Here is a 25,100-nt window from a genome sequence, read left to right as displayed (position 1 = left end):
TGTGCCATGAGACCACAAGTGAAATATTTAGTGCTAACTTTAAGATGGAAATATGTCTTCCTTATTGAGCTATCACTTTACTCTGAGAAATAATTCTAGAAAGAAAAGATTTATTTTAATATTTCCACATTTAACTGGAGGCTGTTCACGATTAATGATTCTGCTTTGGTAAGGCATCATTTTACAAAAGAAAAAAGGAAAGAAGGAGGTGAGGTTATCAGTGGGAGATGAGAGTGAAACCCACTAGTTTAAACTATGTAAATGTCAGTTATCACTCTATTTTATGCTGGACAAATGCTATGGTTGTTCAATTAATTTTACTACTTTAGTTGTCAATAATTCAGAATTTGTGATCATGGGTGTCAGCTGAGTAGAAATATTTTTTCTCACACTATGAGAGGCAAAGGTAAATCATACACAGAATTGTAATGTACTAAAAACTACTTAAGATAACCCTTTTAAAAACTTCAAATAGCTAATATTTTGTGTGCAACAAGACGCAATAGAATGTAATTTAAAACAAATTTTAGTCAGAATATTCCCAGGCAGCATCCTTGGGACGGAACAACCTCTCCCTGGGAGGAGCTCATCTCTTTCCCGGGCCTGAGTTTGCTGGGTTGAGCAAACTCCCTTCTGGCCAACACATGAAAATGCATTACGGATAAGTTGAGCTAATTCCAGTATTTAATAACAACTTGCATTTGGAAAGCACTTTAGCTTTTTTTAAACTAATACCTCATATTACAACATTTGATTGATTGTTATATCAATCTGTGACAGAAAGTAGGTATTGGAATCCTTGTGTTTAAGGTGAAGTTCTTGAAGCTCAAGGAGGATGTGATTATTCAAGATTACGCAAATAATTAGTTGTGGCTGTAAGTGACTGACCTCAGATTTACCCATTGACTTCTTATATGTCAGGCCCTCTGCTAAAATGCAAAAGTAAATTCATCATGCTTATTTATATAGCTCTTACTAAATACCAAACAATATTCTAAGTGCTTTATAAATCCAATTCTTTTAATCAATTTACAGGTGAGAAAATGAGGCAGAGAGAGGTTAAGTAAGTTGTTTAGGGTCACCAATGTATTAAGAGATGGAGCCAGGATAAGAACTCATGGGTCCTTAATTACAATACTGTACTACGTTTTTTCCATTTCTTATGTCTATGAAACGGGAACCTGAGAGCAATTACTGAACATGGTTTTAAATTCTGAAACTAAGAAGCAGATGAAATCTAAATTAAACTTGCTACAAAAACAATTGTACATTAAGAAGGAGCTTTGGGAAAATAAGAAAACTTTTTTAAAGAAATTAAAAAATAAAAATATGAAGATAATTGTAAAATAAAACAGCATTGTTAAAAATAGTCTAGATGGAAGCAAGATTCAAAAGCATCATGATGGAAGTGAAATGCTTTCTATGAATGTTATCTTAAAGACACATATTCAAGGAACCTGGCAAATTCATTGGCACATTCCTGTCTTTAAAAACAATAAATTAGTTTCCTGATTTTGTTTTAATTAAATATTTTGTGTTGGAATGAAATGAGATGCATATTTGTTCTAAAAGCATTTATGTGAGCCAGTTTTCTGACCTTCATTTTCCTTATAGTCCTCAAAGAGTCTGTGATATTCATGACGGAATTTGAGCCAATACAAGCATGATCAGACTTTGGTATTCTTGTGACAGAGTCCGTTCAACTGAGAGGCATTTTGGAAAGGACGCAGTTGCAAAAAGACTAAAAACAGAGCAAGCGGAGTCTTCAAATATGTTTATGCTTTCATGTATGTTATTTATTAGATTCACATGGACACAAACTTCAAACTTAGTTCAATTCACAGCAGGATTAACTTCTAGAGTTGCTGTGGCTATACAACTGGTTGCTATGACATCAGATCCTATATACTATTACTTTTAATCACCTTAGTGAGCTTACACTTTCACTTTAAAAATAATAGCATACTGAATAAGCTCGAAGGGTGTGAAAAATATGCAATAGAAAGCCAAGGAGAAAAAGAGGTCAATAATTATCCAACTTTCTGACATGCTGTTCCCCCAATCCACCCCTCCCCCAAGTATACTCGTATGCCCCCGCCCATGAGCATGGGGAAAGAAAAATATAGTTCTCTACAGTACTTTCTAGCTAATTGGAATTAATCATATAAGTAATAACTACTATTTGTATAGATTTTGTGCTAGATTTAACATTAATCCTCTCAAGCACCCCATAAGGGGAGAATTGCTGGTATCTCACTGTGTAGATGAAGCAACTGAGCCTTAGAAGTGATTAGTTGGCAGAGACAAGACTCGACTCTGTGGGATCCCAAATATGTGCTCAAATTATTATGCTGTGAAGAGGGTCCCTTGTTAAAAACCAATTTTCAAAACTGCTGTTGTTCATGGTCCCACTTGATGATGCATGGTTTGAGCCATTGTATGGCATTGTCCAAAAGACTCTCACCAGTGAAAGGCACTTTCCCAAATTGTGCTAAACGTTAAAACCAATTACCTGGCAAGTTTTTAAAAGTCCCTGTGCCTAGGTCATACCCCATACCAATTAAATCACAGTTTTTAGAAGTAGTACCCAGGCATAATATTTCTTTGTAATTTTCCAGATGATTCCAAAACACAGTCGTGCTTGAGAGCCAGTGTTCTAGATACCTTGTTCCCTACCATTAGTGCTTGTACAGTGTTTCCATGATACCCGACATAGTTATCCAGTCTCCACCCAAACATTCCTGCTGATAACTTTGGCTATCAATACAGTTCTTACGTTAATTCAAAATCTGTCCCCCTTCCTTCCATCCTTTGGTGCTAGTCCTGCCTCTGTGGGATGATACCATTTTTATATCTGTTTTACAGATGGCGATGCATTGGAAGTCAGTTTTACAGTCCCCTGTGTTTTCTCTTCTCCAGGATAACCCATTTATTTCTTTTAACTCTTTCTCTTATGATATGATTTCAGTCTTCTCATTATCCTCATAGCTTTCTTTTGAATAGACTAGTTGTCAGTGTGATATCTTGGAAAGGACATGGATTTTGGAGTCATAATGCCTTTAGTTTATATTCTATCCTGCTACTTACTAGTCTTCTGAACTTGAGCAAATTAATGCATTTTCTCAGCTGCCCTTCTGCCACAAATAATGCTACTTCATGTAACTTTTATGAATATAAAATGAGATATACAGAGTAGGAGTGAAAGTCAGAAGCTCTGAGCACTGAAAATTGTAGTGTCTTATCACAGTCCACTTCACTCCCCACGTAAATAATCCAAATGAAAACAAGAGTAAACCAGACAATAAGAAGAAAGGAATCCAATTAAGTTCTAGTTTTTCCTCCACTGATAACTATGTTGATCTTTCAAATTATTAAACAACAAGCACACAATTTGCTAAATACATATACCTGTTTCTTTGTATCTGTATTTTGCTGGTGCTCCAAGGACATGCTGACGTGCCAGAATGCAGCTCTGCTTGGTAGATCGGAGGGTAGGGCAGACGTGAATGACTTTAGGCAAGTTGTTTAACCTCTTTCACAAACTTCAGTTTCCCAAATTATAAAATGAAGATAATATTTGCCTCAGAGGATTATTGTGACGATTGTGAAAATCTCAGAGAATTGAAATAAAGGATATATAAAAAGTGCTCATGGTGCCAGCCCCGTGGCGCAGTGGTTAAGTTCTCACGTTCCGCTTCGGCGGCCTGGGGTTTGCAGATTAGGATCCCAGGTGCGGACATGGCACCGCCTGGCACGCCATGCTGTGGCAGGTGTCCCACATATAAAGTAGAGGAAGATGGGGACGGTTGTTAGCTCAGGGCCAGTCTTCCTCACCAAAAAGAGGAGGATTGGTGGCAGATGTTGGCTCAGGGCTAATCTTCCTCAAAAAAAAAAAAAAGTGCTCATATTATAAGTGATCAAAAAATGATAGATACGATATAGTAGGTAAGAACTTAGGCTCTGATGCCGAACTATTTGAGTTCAAATCTCAGCTTAGAGTTTGTTGGTTCTGAAACCCTGGGCAAGTTATGTAATGTCTGTGTCTCAGTTTCCTTCTTGGAAAATGCTGCTTGCTCAAGCATATCCTAGACAAAAGGCAGTCAAAGTAGGTATGCCTAAAGTTCAGAGATTTGCCTCAATAATTTCACTGAGTGTTCTGACAGTGACTATTTTAAAATGTTTATTTTGCTTGAAATATACCAAGTCTGAGAAAAAAGTGCTTGCATTTTCTACTTGTAACAGGTCAGAGGAGGTTAATTTTAATTATGATATCCTGCACTCAAATGTTTACAACCTACTGTCAAATTCTAAAATTCGAGTTTATTCATTTTGCTTTATCTGCCTACAGTAAGATCTAAAATTATTGATTTTCCTAAAGATATGTCACTTGAAAATTATATTATAAAATGAGCACAGAGACTGCAAAATATTTCAGAGTATGCTGAGTTCTGCACAATAACTGACCCACATTTTCATAGCCATTACCCTCCTGGGTCGAGTCCCTTAGCCATCTAACTTTGCTTCTACTTTTATACTTTATAAGCTAAGATGTCATTTGACATATGTCAAAATGGTGCTAAATATTAGGCATTAGAAGATCTGAAAACCAATATCTATAAAAAGAAAGTCGAATACCTGGGGTAGTTTAATCTGAAAATCAAAATTTGATAGAAATATGGTGATAATGATCACTAAAATTGGAAAACCATTTTAAAATAAATAAATACTGGGAAAATTCTCCTGGTTCCATGTTAGAAGTTTCTAGATATGAAGGCTATTTTTTTCTTTAATATGTATAAAATATAGACATGATGATATATTCTTTGAAAATCTGTGCTGATTGTCAAAATCAGAGGACAACTGGAGATTCCTTTCAAGTCGATCCACCTCACAAGAATGTTACTTCTTTCCACTATAGACTATATTTTTCCTTTTTTTCATGTGGACAAATGAGGGAAACAGAGAAATAATTATACTACCATGTACCAAAACCATAAATATGCTTCCTGCTGACTTTTAACAAAGCACCAGGATGAAAAACTAATGATGGGTGAGGAAGAGAGTGTCTGGTAATTTTCCTAAAGCACATTTATATTGCATTTATAGAATGTCTTCCTCAGGAGAGCACAAATTACTTTTTATTAACAAAGAACTGTAAGGAAAAACTGCTGCTCTCTTTGTTTTTTTGAGAGTTTAAATGTCTCCCACAGCTTTATCATTTTAATACATAATGGGAAAAGAAGAGCTGCTGGTGCAATAAATAAATTGTGGCTGTAGTTAACATTATATATGTAGTTTCTAGTCTTTCTAATTTCTAATATTTTAAAGATATAGGGCATTTTCTCAGTAATAAGTGGCTTTGTCATATCGTTTATCTAAAATCATCCTAAACTAGCTTATCCTTTAAAAACTAAAGCATTTACTGAAAAGAATTATACAACTATTTTCTCACTCCTAAAGTTTCCTTTACTCTGTTTTAAAAAGCACAATCCTCAGTATTTTACCTATGTAACACTCTCACACTGAAATTGTGAGAACTATATATTATAAAGCATAAAAGACTTAAAATTTTATATTACCATTTTTGGATTTGGAGAACACAGAAAGCAATTGTTAACTAGTTTAATCACTGCTCATATCAGTGACCACTGAGAGTAAAATCTCATGAATAGGAGGGTGAATCCCTAATTCATAAAGAATTTTACTGGAACATTACAAAAAATACAAAATATTACAGAGAATTTAATATTTATAATATGTAACCTATGTATTTCTAATATTCTTTTTCTACATTTATTTTTCCTTCTGTTGCTTGACTAAAGTGGCATAAGAAAATTAGCTATAATAGTGTGTGAACTGGTATTTTGTGATTTCAATTTGATTAAACCATAGGAAAGAAATGTAAATTGCAACTTAGTGACATTTCCTTAAGAAATTGCAGTATAATTTTCAATACCCACTGACTTCAACTTTTCACCCTTGAGAGAAATGAGACTAATTTCACTTACCAAATACTAAAATCTAATATTGATATGTAAAATCATTCTTTGGAATTGTAATTAATTTAGAACTTTTCGGTAAAACTAAATCACAATCTAGTGACTATGTTGTTAAATATAAAAACAATTGAATAAGAATTAAACTATTGAATAAATTATGATTTATATAATCATTAACTATTATGTGTTGATATATACAAAAGCGGTCTGAGATACTGTGAGTTAGGGGAACCGTCCAGATAATTGCAGATTATCATATAAGTATCAGAAAATTGATTTTTTTGATAGCACAGGCTCCTAACAAACTTTCTGCCTATCTTAAAAAATGGTTACTGAATGTAATTCAACATTCATTCGATCATTCCAGATTGTAGGAATATACTACTTAACCTTCTCACTGAATTAATTCAAATGCCCCCTTCACTCTGGAAAGCTGTGATGCTGCTGTGAATGGGCATCTCTCCATTGGTCTGCTCACTTCTTTTCCATGAGTTGTTTGCACCTAAACTTGTTTATATTGGTTATAAATGTTATTTTAAATATTATTGTTATTAGGTGAACTAGTTAAATATTAGGTAAACAGCTCAAATAGGCAAATGAAAAGAACAAACAAAACCAAGTTGAATGTTTTAGAAACTCTTGAAAACACTAAAAAGTTGGGAGAAATGAGTAAATCCGTAGAATCAGCACTCGGATTGCTTTGCAAAGAACTTTAAGTTCTAAAGCCACTTTAAATTAACTTAAACTGGAATTTGGGGATGAGGCATTACTGTGTGACTTTGCAAGAGAAAGGAAGGAGAGTGACATGCAGAAGACCCTTACTCAAAGGAAAGGCCTTGGTCCTATATTAAAATACGGATGAACGAATGAACTTCCATGTGTTTTAAGTAAAAACAAAAGGTTTAGCATATGGAAATACATTTTCTATGATTCTTGGTTTTATAGGCTTTCTCCAGTACCTGATCAGCTGGTCCTGATTTTGCAGATGAGAGAGCGTTGATTTAATGTATTTTATCACATGCTGTAGCCTGAGGAGGGCTGTAGTCCTTGGCTGTGACTTAGTGCTGTGATACAGTGCCTTCCTTACTACTTAGGGACCATTTCACTTTCAGGTCCACGTTTCCCTCATGCTTCCGAGTGTGTTGCAAGCCTGATTCCAGGTCGTTGGAATCTCACTGTACCTTTGATATGCAAACTTTCTCAATGTAGTTCAAATTCAGCCAATCAAGACATAAACTTCCCAGAATTATCTCCTTCCTCCTTGCATCACACGTTCTATATATTTTTCAATTTCTTATTTTATTTCACAGCCAGTCTGAATGTTGTTTGGGAAAATGATAGATAGATTTAAAGGAGTAGGTGAATGTAAGCTTATAGCAAACCTGAGGGTCAAGCACAGGTTTTCGAATTCTGCCATCACTGAGCAAGCGCTAAAGGTTTTTGATGACTGATCATATACGTCAGATGTATGTTTTAGAATGATTAAATTAGTCTCTGAAGTCTTTGTTTTTCATTACTTTTTCTGGTCTTTTTGTCTTCTGTCCTTTTTCTGCAAAAAAGCAAATAGTTTATCATAATCGGTACATTTGTGTCAAATGAGAAAAAATAAGTTTAAAGAGAATGTTTATCTCTACCTCCACAAAAATAAATTTTAATAGCCTGTCCTCGGTATTAACATATTTTCCCTGCTTCTGTAGTGTGAAGAGTACTGACATTTAAAAGATTTTAATTTCTATTGATAATAAATGAACACACTGCCAGAGAAAGGACTCTGAAATAATTAGAGAGACGCATGTCAAGTCTTTCAGGCCCTCATATTAACACGCAGCGCATGCTGCTTCGTATTGCTGCAGATGTCAAGCTTCTTCTTGATACGTGTCCTTTGGGAAATGGCTCACTCCATTTCAAAGGTGTATAATAAAAGACAAGGGCTTAGGGCAATATTTAAGCAATGGAAGAAACACAGGACATTTATGACTAGCTGGGAGGAACTGATTGCCTTTGGCTGTGCCTTGGGAAATCCCCAGGAAATCCAGTAAATTGTGATTACTATTATAAATTAAAATGATATCAAGCATGCAGAGGAATTTGTATTTTCCTTATGGATGATACTGCATTTCATATTCACAGTATGCCATCAGAGTTCATGTCTACCTCCTCTGCTTCTTACTGAAGTACTGTTGGGAGGTGTATTATTGAAAATTGCGGAATAACTTTCAAGAAGCTCAATTGAAGAAAAGAAAAAAAAGAATTTCAAGCTAAGTTCATGTAAGAAAACGTATATATTTTCATATACCCCAATTAAATGTCTCTCCTAAAACTAGTAATATTTCAAAGTTAATGATGTCAAAATTTGTGCTGCAAATGTTTGTTAAAATATGTATGATAAATTTATTACTGTGTATGTAGCCCTCGTAAAGAGAGAGTGTTAGAGGTAGTAAAAAAGAAGCATATAAATTTAATTTTCTCAGTGCATTTTCACTGGGGTTATTTCCTCAACAGAAATAGAAATGTTTAGATCCACTAGCATTATGAGGTTCTCATTTTTGAGTTTCTACCAGGTTGTTAAGACAATAAAAGGAAGTATCTCACAAATCCCTGTTATTTTTTCTTTTATCCATTAAAATACCAATTATTTCTTTTTCCCTTTCTAGTAGTTGAGAGATCTAACATCAACTCCTATCAACTTTACTGTCTTACTTTTAGTGCACTACCTTCAAATTTAAAACATGGCAGAAGAATTATTCTTGAAATGAGGTCTGAAATGCTAACAGTGGATAGTCATTCACTATTTTTGGTCATGTAAAGATAACAAGCTGGGTATAAAAAGTGCAGTCTATTTAAAGGCTCTTTCACCTCACAAGTTCTGTACACTGCCTGGGTTGATTAATGAGCAAGGAACTCTATCACCGTGTGTCATCCAAGGTGTAGATCAAGGGCAAGCCTCAGGCAGGTCTGTGATCCAAGAGGGATTTTAAAAGAGATAATGTTCAATTTGGGTGCTTTAAAGAAGGGTTGAAATAAATATCAAAGCAAGAATCTAAGTAAGCACAAAACGAGGAAAGTCATTTCTTGTATAATTTAGGTAGCTGAAATACACACACCTGAATAGTTTCCAATTTCAAGGAAGCAGCAAGCATTTCACAATCTACACACTCCTGAACTATTAACCCAGCTCTGTTAATTAGTCATTGAAGATAGTTCTGAGTGGTATATGTAAACGTGAAACATTACTCTTAGAGGTTTAAAAAGAAATTCTACCAAAAAGCATGAAGGAATCTAGGAATATTGATATATTTATCAGAAACATCTTGTCAGCATTTATCATATTGTTCCACATTATTTTAAATGATTATATTAACTAAATCCTACTATTTCCACATGAATATACTGTCATCGATGAGACCAAGGTCAAATTTTCCTTTTATTCATGATCATTCTAGAGGTTGAGCATTCTTCTGTACTTAGTCTTAAATCTGTTTTCTTGAACTACTGGTTGTTTCTTAAACTATGTCATTTCAAGAGAACTTTAACTTTGTAAGGATGTAAGATAAGGCAACCAAAATTGTACTTTTCTGAAAATTTCATACCTCCTGGGTTTCTAATTATGTAATTTTTAATAATTTTATAGCTCTTTAATCTCTTATCTGAAATTCTGAGATCCACAAAACAAAAAATCAAATAAAATCCCCTGAAAACCCAAAGAAGTTTTTCTATGATTTATTTGGTACCAAATCTGACCTGATCTAAATTGACAAAAAGCTATTTATAATTTTTTAAAATCACAGTGGGGTTATCATAGTTTTGCCTCAGAAATTTTAATATCTCTGATTACTCCAGCCCTAGACTTTGCTAAGGGTGTTATTTTGTAAATTCTAAATAATTCTGAATTCTGAAAAACATTTGGCCCAAGGCTTTTGGATAAAGGGTTATTTAAGAATTTTCTTACATTCATATTTCCATTCCATGTCTAGCACTGTTTTGCTTTTTGGTATGTGTGCCTTCAGCTAGTGAAGAAGTTTTGAATTCTTGCTCAATTATAGCTGAGATTTTTTTTTAACATTTGTATCAGGTAAAAATGGTGTTGGCTGTCACTCTAAACAGATTGTATATTCCTCTTTTCTATCTCTGTCTTCTGAACAACGCCTACAATCTGTTTTTACTAAATCCTTCCAGAGGAGTTGGAAGGTATTAAGGAGTTCATCACATTTTTGTGTGTGCTTTTTAAGGCATTTGTTGCCTTTCTTTTATGGATTTATAGTTTTCATATTTTCTCCATGTTCCAGAATCATGTGCTTATTTCAAGTTTTATTTATAACTGAGATGGTTCCTAAGGTAAGTCACCATTTCCCCGTAGTTCACAGAACTGCCTCTACGTGTGGCTCTGTCCTCGTATTTGCCTTGATCACAGAGGCTCAGCATGGGGTAAGAAAACTCCTGGAGTGTGGGAGCCAAAGGAACACAGTCCTAGGCCTGTCACTGCCACATCCTGGCTTTGTAACAGTGGAAATACATTTTCCTACTTCTCCCTCTTTCCCATTTGTGAGAATGGGAACAACAGCATCATATCATATGGAGATGATATGATGTGCATCAGAGAATTTTGTCATTTCTAGTATGGCGATACTTATGAAATAAGCACATGGTGTGCTGTAAAGCTCTGTAAAAAAGATTAGTTAAATAAGCATAATGATATCCATGAACTATACTATCTGTAAAAAAGAAGTCCAGGGGTTCAGTTGTTCTCTGCTGGATGTACTAACCTCCCGCAATTAAATTGAACACTAGCTTGTTCTTTCCCGTGACTTGGATGAATAAATTCAATATTTTGATTTGGACATATTGTTACATTTAATTCTTGTTAGTTACTTTATAGTCTCAAATTATAGATGGAATATTTATTTAATCAACTTTCTAAAGAGAAAATGGGTTAGAAAGAAAATAATGTGGGTAAACTGGAGAATAGAAGCTTAGTCATCATGTCTCCCTAAATATTTTCTTTTAACTTGTTCTAATTTGTTTATGTGAAGCAGTTTTTCTAAGCACAGTACTTTTTTCTAACAATGCTTAATCTTCTTATAGTAATATCTGATAATTTGTTACCCCAACCATTACTTAAAAAATGAAAAAAATAAAATGAGTAATGTTTGCTCTCCTTTGTTCTTAATTGATATGCATATATTAATTATAAAGTCTGGGTCCAACAAATGAAGACTTTGGAAATGTACTATCAAGGATTTGGCATTTCCTTAAAAATAATAAATCAGTCTCTGTTTGGTCTTTAGGCTGACATACAATGGCATTTTTAATTGTAAAAGATTCTATTGAGGTCCAGCCACTTTGGAAGGCAGTTTGGCAGTTTCTTACAAAATTAAACTACTCTTAAACTATATAGCAATCGCCCTTTTTGGTCTTTACCCAAAGAAGCGAGTTGAAAACTTATGTCCACACAGAAAGCTACACACAGATGTTTATAGCAGCTTTATTCATAGTTTCCAAAACTTGGAAGCAACCAAGATGTCCTTCAGGAGACGAATGGACAAACAAACTGTGGTACATCCAGGCAATGGAATATTATTCAGTGCTAAAAAGAAATGAGCTTTGAAGCCAGGAAAAGACATGGGGGAACCTCAAATACATATTACTAAGTAAAAGAAGCCAATCTGAAAAGGCTACATACTGTATGAATCCAACTATATGACATTCTGGAAAAGACAAAACTGTGAGACAGTAAAGAAATCAGTATTTACCGAAGGTGAGGGGAGAGGGAGGGATGAACAGACAGAGCAGAGAGGATTTTTAGGACAGTTGAGACTGTTCTGATACTATAATGGTACATACGTGTCAGCATAAATTTGTCCAAACCCATAGAATGTACGGACCTAAACCCAAGAGTGAACCCTAAAGTAAACTACAGCCCCTGGGTGATTATGATGTGTCAATGTAGGTTCATCAATTATGTACCATTCTAATGGGGGATGGGGATGTTGATAACGGGTGAGGTTATGCATGTGTGGGGACAGAAGGTATAGGGAAATCTATAACTTGACTCAATTTTGCTATGAACCTAAAACTGCTCTAAAAAGTAAAGTCTATTTTTAAAAAACAATTCCATTGAGCATAAACATATAGCTAAATTAAATGACTCTGAGAAGTGTAATGAAAAATACAAATACACTGCAGTTACCTATGCAAAGTGGGAACAAAAGAAGCCTAACTGATGCAGAAGTAGGTAACTTGAGGGGAAACTTGTGATCCAGTGAGACAACCAGAGGATGCATGCACACCACACATCATCAAGTTTTTCACTAGAATGAAGTATCATATAATAAGTTTCTTGGAGCCAGTTAGGTGAAAACTTATTTTTTCTCGGCTTATCTTTTCCTGTCTGCTATTCGTGGCCCTAAGAGTTCTACTGAGCTACTCTGGATTTACCTAATTGTGATCCACCCCACCAATTATCACAACAATTGGAAGTTTTAGAAATTAAGAGACTAGCCTCTCCAATCAGAGTTTTGTAAGCATATTACTTTCCTGTATTTTAAATTTTGTTCCAATGGTAAGTTTGTTTCTGATTTATTATACAAATTTGATTGTACATCTTTCTTTAATTATGTCTCTAATAAAGATGAATCCTAATATATGTTAACCCTTGGAAATATTTTTCTAATAAGCAAGAAAATTAATGTGATTTTTAGTTTCTATCCTGCAATTCAATAATACAGCTTTAAAGAAAAAATTGTATTGTTTAGCTTTTTTACTTGGACTTGAGATAACATTAAAAACTCTAAAAGATAATAAAACCAACAAATTTCTCACAAATCAGGATGAGTCTTTGCTATAAATAATGATGATTATTTTTTATCAACCTTGCATAGTGAATAATGATTTTCTGCTCTAGAATCAAACCTATGTGTACATATCCTAGATTAGGATCTTCCAGAGTTAGGCAGATCTCTCTTAGATCTAAACCTTTCTTGGATTCCTTTCCATCTGAAAGTACAGATATAACTTTATTGCATTTCAAATGCAAAACTGGAACACTACTTACATGTTGTCTGCCCTGATTTCTGTCCTTTCCCTCAAGGTGGAAAACAACAGTTGATTCAAGATTTTGGCTTTCATTTTTCAACACTTGTGGTTGTAGGAGAGGAAGACAATTCCTCTACCCTCTAGGTCCTTCTGGCTGGTCTAAGAATTAAATTGACGTGAGACAGAACAACAAGAGAAAATCAAACAAAGTTTAATAACATGTATTCATGGGAGAAACCCAGGAGAACTGAGTAACTCTCCAAAATGGCTGAAGCACCACCTTAAATACCATCTTCAGCTGAAAACAAAGGAGGATGCTGGGGGTAGTAGTTTGGGACTTCAAAGAGGAGGAAGATAATTTACATGGAGATGAAAATGCATGTGTTTAATCAACAAATGTTTGCTGGGCCATCTATAGACAATGTGACCCAAGAGACAGAACTACGATAAAAACAGGCTTAGCAAGGACCCTCCCAGTCTACCAATACCCAGAGATAGCTATGGTGATGGTCTGTCCTGAGACAGGCCTTATATCTTCAATTCTTTAAGGCAGTTACCAGGAAGGTCAAAGTTTCTTTGAGTCTCTTGTTCTTAAAAATAATCAAGCCAAAAAGACACATTTTGGAGTAGGCAATTCTGAACCCCCTCAGGGGTGAATGACTAATGGGGTTGGTTGTAACACTCTATACTTGAGGCCCTATAGCAAGTTTCTGGAGTGTGCTTTCTTCTAAGAGGAGATCCCTTCATCAAATTTACTCACAATTCTCTCTCCAGAGCAAAATTTATTTAAAGCTACCCCAGGCAAGTCCCGATAGACCATAGGTAAAGGATGTGCCTCTTACTAGATAGATTTAGAGAAAGGAACATATTCTTAGACAAAGAGAATTTAAGCAGGGGATTTGCCTGTCTTATTTATCATTCCTCAATGCAAGCATGCCTGTAGTTTACAAGATAAGTTCCCTCTTTGATATACCTTTATTGAAACCAAGGCTGTGAAGCACTAGGATTTGCTATTCGTTTTAGAAGGAAAATTCATTAAATGTCAACAACAGAGCTCGTTTTGTGGATCCCTTTTTTAATTACTTAACTGGCTTTAAAAACTTGGAGAGTTTCTAACTGATTCTAAACTAAATCTAAAGTTACTTAATCAATTCTAAAAAGAGTTTTCTCATCAGCAAAAATGGGAATAATAATAATAAGCAAAAGTAAAAAGTTGTAACTATGTCAGGCACTGTTGTGAGAACTAAATGAGATAATGTTTCACATGTGTTAAACATAGGAGCTTCACAGAGAAAATGTTCAATAAATATTAGTTAATCTTTTGCAAATATTCTTGTCATTTATAAGTTATATTTATAATGAACTATTGATTTTCACAGAGATCTATACTTACCTAATATTTTAAAACTTCTCCCTGAGTGTATTGTAATGTAATTTTGTGACAGAGGTCAGAGGCAGAAATACAAATGTGCAGTTTGAGTTGCAGTGTGCTTGCAGAGAGCTTTGTCAACTGGAGGGACAGAGCAAGGCTTCAGAAGGTTATTCTTCTAACTTTGGTGTTTATCATACACAATTAATATTTTTATTTAATAACTTTTCCCTTCCATTTGATTATGCTGTTTTTCAGTTATTAACTTTTATTGATGCACAGGTTAGAGTCATTTTATTGAGGTCATTATTTTTGTTTCGTGTAGTGTTTGAGGTAGAAAAAGAAAAGAGCGAGTATAAGTACACAGCTTAGTTTAAGACTTTGAGAAAACATTTGCATCAGCTAAGGAACTGGTGCAAGGGAACCTACTTTTTAAGGAGGCCATTTCATAAATATCATGTGTGTTCTACTTTTCACCTAACTTCCGTTCTGTCAATTTTAAATGTTCCCATCTTTTGCTGTAATTTTTATTTTACTTTCTTATTTTGGTGTACTACATATGTTTTTTCCTTATCTTCCTACAAATATTATTTTAATACATGTATCTGCCAAAACCAGTAACTCAAAACCCTTATTTAATAAAAACAGTCTCTTAAGAACTAAATGAGATAGTGATTTATTTTGTATTTCTTTCACTTTCTTTATTAATTTCTCCACCATTTTCTACTGTTGCTAATGATCAGTTGCTCCAAAAAAAAAAAAATGTGTTTTATTTACAGGGCACAGCTTATGGAAGTGCTCCTGTACCTTCTCGCAGGCAGTTATGTGAGTCTCTTAAATGCAGCTCTGTGTTGTAAACATGACTATGTGTTCCTGTGCTGTAGCATGGCATGCTGATTGAGACCAAGTGTCCTAAGGTCAATATGCAATCCCCAATGTTGTATATTACCGATAATGTGTTTGTAGCAAATGGTTCCCTTTGCCTCTTCCTTATCTGTTTGTCATTATCCTGCCCATTTAAGAAAACTGCATTGCTATATGGCCCAGTGTATTGAGGCTTCAATAATGGCTCAAAGTCTGGGGCAAGGATAGAAGTGTCTCTTACTTGAGTTTATTTTCCTTTAGCAATAGTGATAGTACTTTCCCTGTCAATCTAATCAGTAAGCCTTCTTAAATCCTATCTTTTATATACTTGTTCAGAGAGCTCTTATATCATACACAGCCGTGTTTTTGCCACAACTGATGAGACCTCTTTCCTTGAAAAAGAAATCCATTAAAAGAAATCCTCTTTCTAGTGAATTTAAAGCAAACTTGACTTTCTAACCACCTTAGTTTGTTTCTAAGCCATCATATTTAGAAAATTTGAAAATAATCTATAAATCTTTAGATAGAAATCTGGGATTTTACAACTGTGCTCAGCTGTATTATAAATATATGTACCTTGGCAGAGAGTCAGACACTTGCCTTTCAGCTCAGGAGATTTCTGTGACAGCTTGTCTGCTTGAACATGAACTTTTTGCCAATGAGAGATGTGTATGTAAATTTAATATGTGGAATCTGCAAAGTGCCATCAGACTTTGAGAAAGAACTCTTTTCATTGCCCATTTTCATCCATGTCTTGTCTCTTTTCTCACACCAATATCCATCAGAAAATCATGATTGTTTTACCTCCATTTTAGACTGCTACAGCAATACAGCTCATGATTCTAATTGTTGCGCTTAGCAATAAACACCAAATAGATTCATCTTAATATGACGGTAAAGGTGATTCAAAGCCACCGTCCTGTTTGCATCGTGCTTTTCATCACTATTGGCAGAAGAAACATATGATTCAATTAAAAAAATACAATACTTTGAATCTGTTTAAAAAAAAATACAATACTTTGCACCATTATAAAGCTGCCCAAACAACAAACGAAAATATGTACTTTACTATCTCCTTTTTCATGAAAGGATTTTGAAAGTTTGGATTCTTATGAATAAAGTTGTGGCAGAAAGAACTGCTAATATGAATAGAAGATGGGCTTTAGATACATTGCCTTTTGCCCTAAAGTTAAATAACCATCAACAGGTCTCAAACTATCTCTGGCTCTTATTTCTTTTTATCTGTTTTCCTATTGTCTAACTTTCTGAAGTAGGCTGAAACTATGATTTCTTTTATGTAGGAATTGGTGCAGAATTAACTGATAAAAATTGAAAGCTATAGCAAGAACTTCAATGAGATAAGAAATTCATATTTTTTTATTTGCCTCTTTTTAAAGTAAAAAGTCATTATTATGCATATAAATTACATTGTGTTGAAGATAGGGGAATATCTATTCTCATGGGGATAGAAAAGATAACTGTTATTGGAAACTTTTTGGAATATGAATTCATTATACATGCCCTGAAATCATGAGTGGAAATATAACAGATATGGAAGTATAATCTTCAATTTGGATTAAACTTATTTCTCACTTTCACAAAAATCAAAGTGCATAATTTGAAAATAATACTGGATATTTGAGATTTCAGATCATTATTTCTTGTTAAATGAGAGAAAAATGTAATAATGGATGGTTTCCCTAAGTCTGAGGATCTAAAATTGAAATGTATCCTGTGCCTCAATATGTAAGACTATAAAATGGATATTACCTCTTAAACATGTGGACTGAGAAGTAATAAGTTTATAAGACATGAATTTGGAATGCTAATGATCACATTTCCTTTTGGCCTTTTGGTCAAGTGCAGGTCTTAGGATCTCTGAATTGCATATTGGTAGAGACTCCTTAATGATTTGTAATTGTGGTGCTTATCGAAGATACTACTTGAAAGAATGAATGTTTTATTCTACACATGAACATCAGAATATTGATATTGAATGTCTTCATTCCTACCCTAGTCTCTTAAATTAATACCTATCTAGATACCTTCCAGTTGACTCCTGATGCTAGTATTTTATATTTTTGACTATTTCGCAAGTGGTAACTAATACCTTCTTGAGGTTACAATGAACCAAAGTTTTATTCTTTTTCTTTTTCTTTTTGCATTCAGTATTAAGGGCTTGTTTCTCTTATGGCTGTCACTTTGTTTCAAAAATATATCCAGTTTAACAGTTTTCTTTGGTGATAACCCAAAACAGAATCTAGCAACAAAGAGGGATTGCTTAGATGATGTGGTCATTGGGAAGGCTGTGAATCTACAAGGAGAGGATTCACATCTCCATCTCAGGAAACTCCATGTGGCTTTTCATTAACAGGCCCACTCAAATGTGTCTTTATTTGTTACTAATAATTGATCAAAGTTAAATTGGAGATAACGTAGTCTTGGTTAATATTCTTCACTTTCAGAGAAATGCTTGCAGAATGATTAACTTGGGGAAGGGGGAGTCTTGAAAAGTTATTTGAATGCCAATAGTACATTTTTTATTTACATGCTAAGAGGATATATCATCTATTCAAATGATATTGATTTTTTAATTTTCTACTGGCTTATGTTTTAAAAACTATAATCAATTTCAGTGAGTGAAGCTCTATCATACAGTGGTAAGAACAACTCTAAATTTGTAGGAGGTGAGAGGCATAATCTTTGAATAAAGTTTTGTGAAGATTTGACCCATAAAGTGCTATCCCAACAATTCAAAATACAGGGACTGATTTCACAATGGTTATTGTTTTCCATTTTATAGCTATAATAATTGCATTACGAATTCCAAGTTATAGACCAAATATCTGCAACAGACATGTGTCTTACTATCTTTTTCAAAAGAATATTCTAAAATTTAATAAACTAATTCTAAAACTTAAGAAGCCATAAATATATTTTCTTTAGAAAAAGTGTGAACATCAAATTTCAAAATGCATGCAACAGTTCAAAAATGATTTGGTTAAAATAATTAAGTGTAGATGCTTTCTTTTCAAATTTCATAACATGGCTTCATTACATCCCAATTTATAACAGAAAGGAACATCAAATATTTATAAGTAGTCTATTCAAAGGTAGTTACTAATTGTCTGAGTCATTCTCCAAATAGTTGAATGTCAACCTAACTGAAATAACTACACGTGATAGTAAGACTGCCTTCCTATTCAGAATTAGATAGCAGTTACCTTTACAGCACAAATAGAACTGAAATTATATATTTAAAATGGAGAGCATAGGGGCTGGCCCAGTGGCATAGTGGTTAAGTTCTCATGCTCAGCTTTGGCAGCCTGGGGTTCGTGGGTTCAGATCCCAGGCATGGACCTACACCACTTATCAAGCCACGCTGTGGTGTGTCCTCCATACAAAAATAGAGGAAGATTGGCACAGATGGTAGCTCAGTGACAATCTTCCTCAAACAAAAAGAGAAAGATCAGCAACAGATGTTAGCTCAGGACCAATCTTCCACACCAAGAAAAAAAAGAAAGGAGACCATAGTATAAAAACATACACATTTTTTATTGTTTGATAAAGAAATAGTTGAAGAAATATCATAAAAATAAAGGGAAATTATTTTTGCTACATGTGATTAAGAGATTAAATGTTTCCATGGGATTTTACATATTGTACTTCAATCTATCCTTGAAAATATAAAAGTATTCTGTGAAATGGTAATCACTTTTGATTCCAATTATCAAAAAAACTTTATACTATCCATTTTTTGAAGTATGTTACCCTTTCATTTGCTTTAACTTACCTCCCCTAATTTTCAAGCAAGTTTTTTTCCTTCTTTTTAGAGTTAAATAGTAATTTTTAAATTCCAAATCGATTTTATCAGAAAGTTATGAAAAAGAACAAATTCAAAAAGAAAGGCAGGAGAGCAAAGTACTTATTTATGATAACATCAATCTCAAAGTCGGAAGGAATGATTTTACGACGCTGAGCTGTCTTTGTAAGCATAGATTTTTCAAACCAGTGTTTCCATTGTGCCTTTTGATTGATTCACTTTCCTTCCTGGTTTGTCACTTATGTGTTGTCATTTCCCTTTTCTATCTCTATTATCCCACACAATATCTTTGCACTATTTGTCACTCTGTTTTAGATGTAACTTTGATTTTACTTGTTTTCTTCATTCTTTGCTGTGCTTAGAGGCAATAAAGAGAGTCCACTCGGTGGTGTGGTGGTTAAGTTCACATGCTTTGGTTTGGTGGCCTCGAGTTCACAGGTTTGGATCCTGAGCATGGACCTAGAGCCATTTGTCAAGCCACACTGTGGCAGCATCCTATATAAAATAGAGGAAGATTGGCACAGATATTAGCACAGCAAGAATCTTCCTCAAGCAAAAAGAGGAAGATTGGCAACAGACGTTAGTTCAGGGCCAATCTTCCTCAAAAAGAAAAGAAGAAGAAGAAACAATAAACGACCAGGCTTCAACAGTAGTGAGGACGAACAAAACTTTCCTGTCACTATCTTCGAAATAATACCTTCAGAAGACATGTCTGGTAGGGTTCCTTCAAATCTTGCGTGAGTAAAGCAATCCTTAGGAAACAAAGACAACTGCATTGTGTCTATAAGCTCACTGTTAAATGCACATAGATAGCTGAGATTGAGGAAATTCCATTCTTCAAGAGAGGTTTCAGTCAGAAAGAGAATAAAAGGGAAAAGCTTTAAATGGCATGATGAAATAATCAATATACCACTAATAGAACACAAGCTAATACAATAGATTGCTGGAAACTAGGAAATATAGAAAAGAAAAATGTAATCTATGTTATAATCCTGTGGAAGGAGAATTCTAAATATTGCCTTACTTTTGAGACCAAAGGAATGGTTTTATATCTAATTGAGCTTACAATTTTGAGCTACTAAAAAGTAAAAGCTACGCTCAGTTACGAAAAAAGAAAAAATAAATGGTGTTTCCTTCAATGTATAGAGATTAGCGGTTATCACTCTAGGCTGTTGAATTTATTTAGGTAATGAATATATGTTAAAGCTGTGTGTAGGTGTTGTGGTTTCAGCTTGGGATGTAAAAAGCTGGAATGAACATTGTTTCCACCCTTACAATAACAACAGAAAACCTGGAGAAAATGTAAATTCACAACTTTTCTTGAACCATCAGAGAGCTAAAGTCACAGGGCAACCAATTAACCTGAGACAGAAGTAAAGACAGTTACCTTGAAAGGAGATGTCAGATGTAGCAGACACAGTCAAATAACAGTAAGAATTCTATTAAATCCTGATCCACAAATTGGTAAGGGTCGAATGTGGGCTAGCAAGAGAATATAAACATAAGGAGAATTTGCACTCACTTACAGGCTCTTCTCTACAGACCTCACTGGATGCTCACACAAAAATATCAGCAAGATTCCTGAGAAAGCGTCTCTTGAGCTAACAGTCTAAAGAAGGAAATTGGGGCTACTATAGGAAAGGCACAAAGCTCCACCCAGATGCCTCTTTTCTATTATCCATATTATCGTTTTCTTGTCGTATTATTCCATGCTCCACATGCTCTCCCCTCGTTATGATCTGTGATCTGCCTCCCCATGGGACATCTACAGAGGGACACGTAGCTAGGGTCTGAAGGCCTTAAGCATCTGATTCCTTTAGCAGTAACAGTTCAAGTTGGAAATCAATAAATTGACATTGAATTTTACATAACTTTCACCTGAACCGTGTTCAGATGAGTCTATCCATAAAAATATCAATTCATTCTTGGTCTATTTTCAAATCTGAAAGACTAAAGGTATAATTTTGGGAGACTAAAAATACACTGAGGAAAGGTTTCCTGGGAGACCCCCACAAGAACATTCTCTGATGGCCTTCTTACCACCACCTGCTCCTCACAACCCTTTCTGTGCTGGTTCAGTCTCATTAAGAACAACATTGTGAACATCTATAAATGGGACTTTTATTTTCTTGGTGTCTGTTTTTATGGGATTTATAGCATTTGGAAAAATTGGTAGACATAATAGATGTATAGAACACACTTGATTGAGAAACTTTTGTTATTATCAGTCTCTAGTCATCAGATTTTTAAGTAAATCCTTGTATTAAGTCAGGAATCTGTGCCAAGAGTATCATTTTTATCTATGAAATGTCAATGAATATTTAAAATTAATGTCATTAATTTATTTTTTAACCTCTGATTTTGTTTCAATGTGCATGCGAAAGGGGAAAATATCATTCCTTGTAAATAAATATCCATTGGACATTGAGATTCTTTTATAAAATTTGCTAGTCAGAATCCACTCAATGCGTTTTTTGGAATAGTCCTGACTTCTGTAGCCTCTATCTCCAAAATTTTCTTCTCTGCAAGATATAAAGTTAGAAAATGTCATATGTAGTCAGGTTTTTTTTTTCCAAACTTTTATTTACTATTAATGAGAATGTGTTTCTTTGATCTCACATAGAGGAATAGCCGAAAGATGCAAAACATTAAAAAAGATAACAAAAGCTAATGTGGGGTCAGGCTGTCGAGTACAAAAGCCTTCAAAAGTTACATGATCGTTTTTCAATCTCTAAAACTTTAAGAATATAATTATCCTTCAATTTATGAGCTATGAAAGTTTGCTTTGGCCTTTCAGGAGCTAAGAGTTTAGAGTCCTTTCCCCTGTCTTTTCATTCCTCAAGTCTATGCTTGGTGTTGAGGCCAATGTAGGTGGCTGTGGCAGAAGGATCGAGAAGGCAGATGTTCAGGGCAGAAGATAAAAATTGTCTTTCTGACTTCTTGATGTTCTAAGAGATTTTAAAGTGCCGCGTAATTCCTTGGTAACTAATATTTATGACATTTAATTAAATTTTCTCACTGTACTGGTTTCTAAATCATCAGCAATACAGGAAATATACATGAAAATTGCCTTTTAATGGATTGTAGAATATGTAAACTTTTACAAATTATATTGCTCCATGCTAAGAAAAGCATATTTTAGATATGCTCCTTTGGGAAAACCCAGTGGAGACTGCTCCTGAGTGGTTGTCAGGAGGAAAACCAATGTGTCTGAGTGCCACCGGATATCACACACCAGATTAAGTGGTTTCTTTAAATTACCTCACTTAATTTTCTTAATAGATCTGAGAAGTAGGCATTAGCCCCATTTTTAAAAGAGAAATCTCTTTAGTGACTATATTCCTATATTAGTTTCCTAGGGCTGCCACAAAAAATTATCACAAATGTGTGGCTTAAAACAACAGAAATTTATTCTTCACAGTTCTGGAGGTCGAAAGTCTGAAATCAAGATGTTAGCAGGGTTGGTTCCTTCTGGAGGCTCAAAGGAAAATCCATTCCAAGCCGATCGCCTAGTTTCTTTTGGCTGCTGGCAATTCTCGATATTTTTTAGCTTGGAGCCTCTTTACTCCAATCTCTACCTCCATTTTCACATGGCCTTCCCTCTATATGCCCCTCTGTCTTTTTCTTTTCTGTCTCTTATAAGGACATTAGATTTAGGGCACACTCTAAAACCAAGATGACATCATCTCATCTCAAGATCTTTAACTTAATTACATCTGTGAAGACCCTATTTCCAAATAAGGTCACAAGATGAACTGGGGGTTACCACTTGGCAATATATTTTGGGGATGACTATTCAGCCTACTACAATGTGCAATGGCAGAGTCAGAATTCAAATTCTCTTTTCTCTGACTTCGGAGTGAAAATGCTTTTCACTGTTCTACACCAACTCAATGGTAATAAATATGGCCCAGGTTCTATATTAGGCACAAATTGATCCTCTTAACAAGATGACTAAACACAGTCCCTGTCTTTGAGGTGCTTACACACTAGTGAAATATGGCTGGCTCTCTAATTTCAAAAAAACTAACAATGTTATCTTATTTTCATTACAGAGAGAAAATATAATTTAAGCTGCCTAGTGAAATATAATATCATATATTACCCCTTTGGTTAAGTATAGTTTCTGTATTGCTTATCATTTAAAAACCAACAGAATGAGAAGACTCAATTAGATACAGTAAATGTTAATTATTACAAGATTGAAATAGCACTTTTAAATTTCTTGTTGTTGTACAAGAAAGATAAAATATAGAGAAAATCAATTTTTTTAAAGAAAAATTTGGCCCTGAATTAGCATCTGTTGCCAATCTTCCTCTTTTTTTTTCTTCTCCCCAAAGCCCCCCAATACATAGTTGTATATTCCGTTTGTAGGTCCTTCTAGTTGAGCTATGTTGGACGCTGCCTCAGCATGGCTTGATGAGCGGTGCCAGGTCCGCGCCCAGAATCTGAACCTGCGAAACCTTGGGCTGCTAAAGTGGAGCATGTGAACTTAACCACTGGGCCACAGGGCCAGCCCCGAGAAAATTAATTTCTAAAGAAATTTTTTAAAGGAAAATATAAAATATTGACTATTATTAAGTAAATTCCAAAGATACTATAAAGATTTTGCACACTAAAACTTATTAGAGAGAGAGAAAGTTATTCTGTGATCTAAAAGGCTATATGGTGTTTGTTTCTGAAGAAAAGAAATGCTAATACTTAATGACTGAAATCTGGGAAATTAAGTATTATGAAATATTAGAATACCAATTAGATTATGAAGATCAATAGTAATTTTAGAAAAACTATTTTTCTAATAGTTACAAAAATACATTCATAAATATTGCATACAATGAGAAATCTCTGGGTTTGTTTTCTGTCATTGATGCTGTTTTTTTGCATTATTTTAAGGAAGAGTGGCTCATAAGTAATAGAGCATCATTGTTATCTGATCTGTTCTTTTGTATTAGGTATCAGAGCAAGAATCAGCCAACCTTTGTTTTTACATACATCACAGTAATTGGATATAAATAGCTTGCTTAAAAAGCCATTTGAGTATGTTTCATATTAGGATATTTTATAGAAAAAAATCCAAATTAAAACAGAAAACTTTAACCTAGTGGCTTTGTAGTAACTAAATGAAGATTTATGTCTATATGTACAACACACCCTCAAAGTATTTGCATGGCAAAGTGGCTTTAAAAAATGAAATATCGAAATAGTTCCTCAAAACCCTCATTTGAAATCAGGTTTGCAGTTACACAGATTTTCCACAAACTTCAAAGATGGAAAGGTCATGAATTCTGAGGAATAGCTGCACATAGATTTTTGAAAGAGGAGGGATAGGAATAGGAATGAAGAATGAGGCATACAGGATAAGGAAGAAAGCGGGTATAGAAAACTGGGAGTCAAAATCTTTAACTTCTTCCTTATATTTGCTACTCTAAAGATAAGTGATTCTGCTTTTCATTTTCCTTCCGCATTCTGTCCATCTCCCTGTCTTCATATTCCTGCTCTTTTACTGACTGCCTTCTCTTGCCCCCTACCTCTTCTCTGTCCACATGGCATAGTGATTCTTAGGTTTAGATTTGGAAGGCAATATGCATTCAATCAAAGAATTTTCTGTAATTAATTCTTAGGATCTTTCTTGGTTTCCTTTTCTTGGTTGATTCAAAACAAATCAGTCTAGCCAAGTGGCTAATAGGCAATACGTAAAATGAATACGTAAAATAAGGAAAATTTAAAAATAACTAAACTTTTAAAAATCCTTATCCGATAAGGATACAGAAATAGCTATTTCCTTCCTATTGTAGTCCTAATTTTTTCAGCAACTGGAATCCGTATTGATCAGATTTACTGGCATTATCTCAATTGTTCAGTTATGAGTTATTCGTCACTGCACCTGATAAATCACCTGGTTCCGTGGGGATAGGAGATAAATAAATTAGTAATCATTGTCCTGCATGTTCAGCTACAAAATAGGAACATAAATGGACTGAGATTGCAGTCAAATGGAGGGTCAGCTCATATG

At 34.4% G+C, this 25,100-nt stretch overlaps 1 protein-coding gene across 3 annotated transcripts in view; it reads left to right on the top strand.

Moving 5' to 3' along the window:
* Nucleotides 1-25,100, top strand: part of CCSER1 (coiled-coil serine rich protein 1) — a 1,207,616-nt gene that overhangs the window by 927,520 nt on the left and 254,996 nt on the right. The window contains exon 11 of one of the 3 annotated variants that reach the window (XM_070614291.1): nt 15,180-18,787. The exons of the other annotated variants lie outside the window; for them this stretch is intronic. Coding sequence (XP_070470392.1) covers nt 15,180-15,257 — 78 coding nt within the window. The 3' untranslated portion in view covers nt 15,258-18,787. Of the gene's footprint in view, nt 1-15,179; nt 18,788-25,100 lie in introns of those variants that run through there. 3 annotated transcript variants of the gene reach the window in all.

The sequence above is a fragment of the Equus przewalskii genome, chromosome 3 (genome assembly GCF_037783145.1).
Source record: "Equus przewalskii isolate Varuska chromosome 3, EquPr2, whole genome shotgun sequence".
Taxonomy (NCBI): Eukaryota; Metazoa; Chordata; class Mammalia; order Perissodactyla; family Equidae; genus Equus; species Equus przewalskii.
Note: the sequence above shows the minus strand (reverse complement) of the source record. Positions and strands in the feature narration are given on the sequence as shown.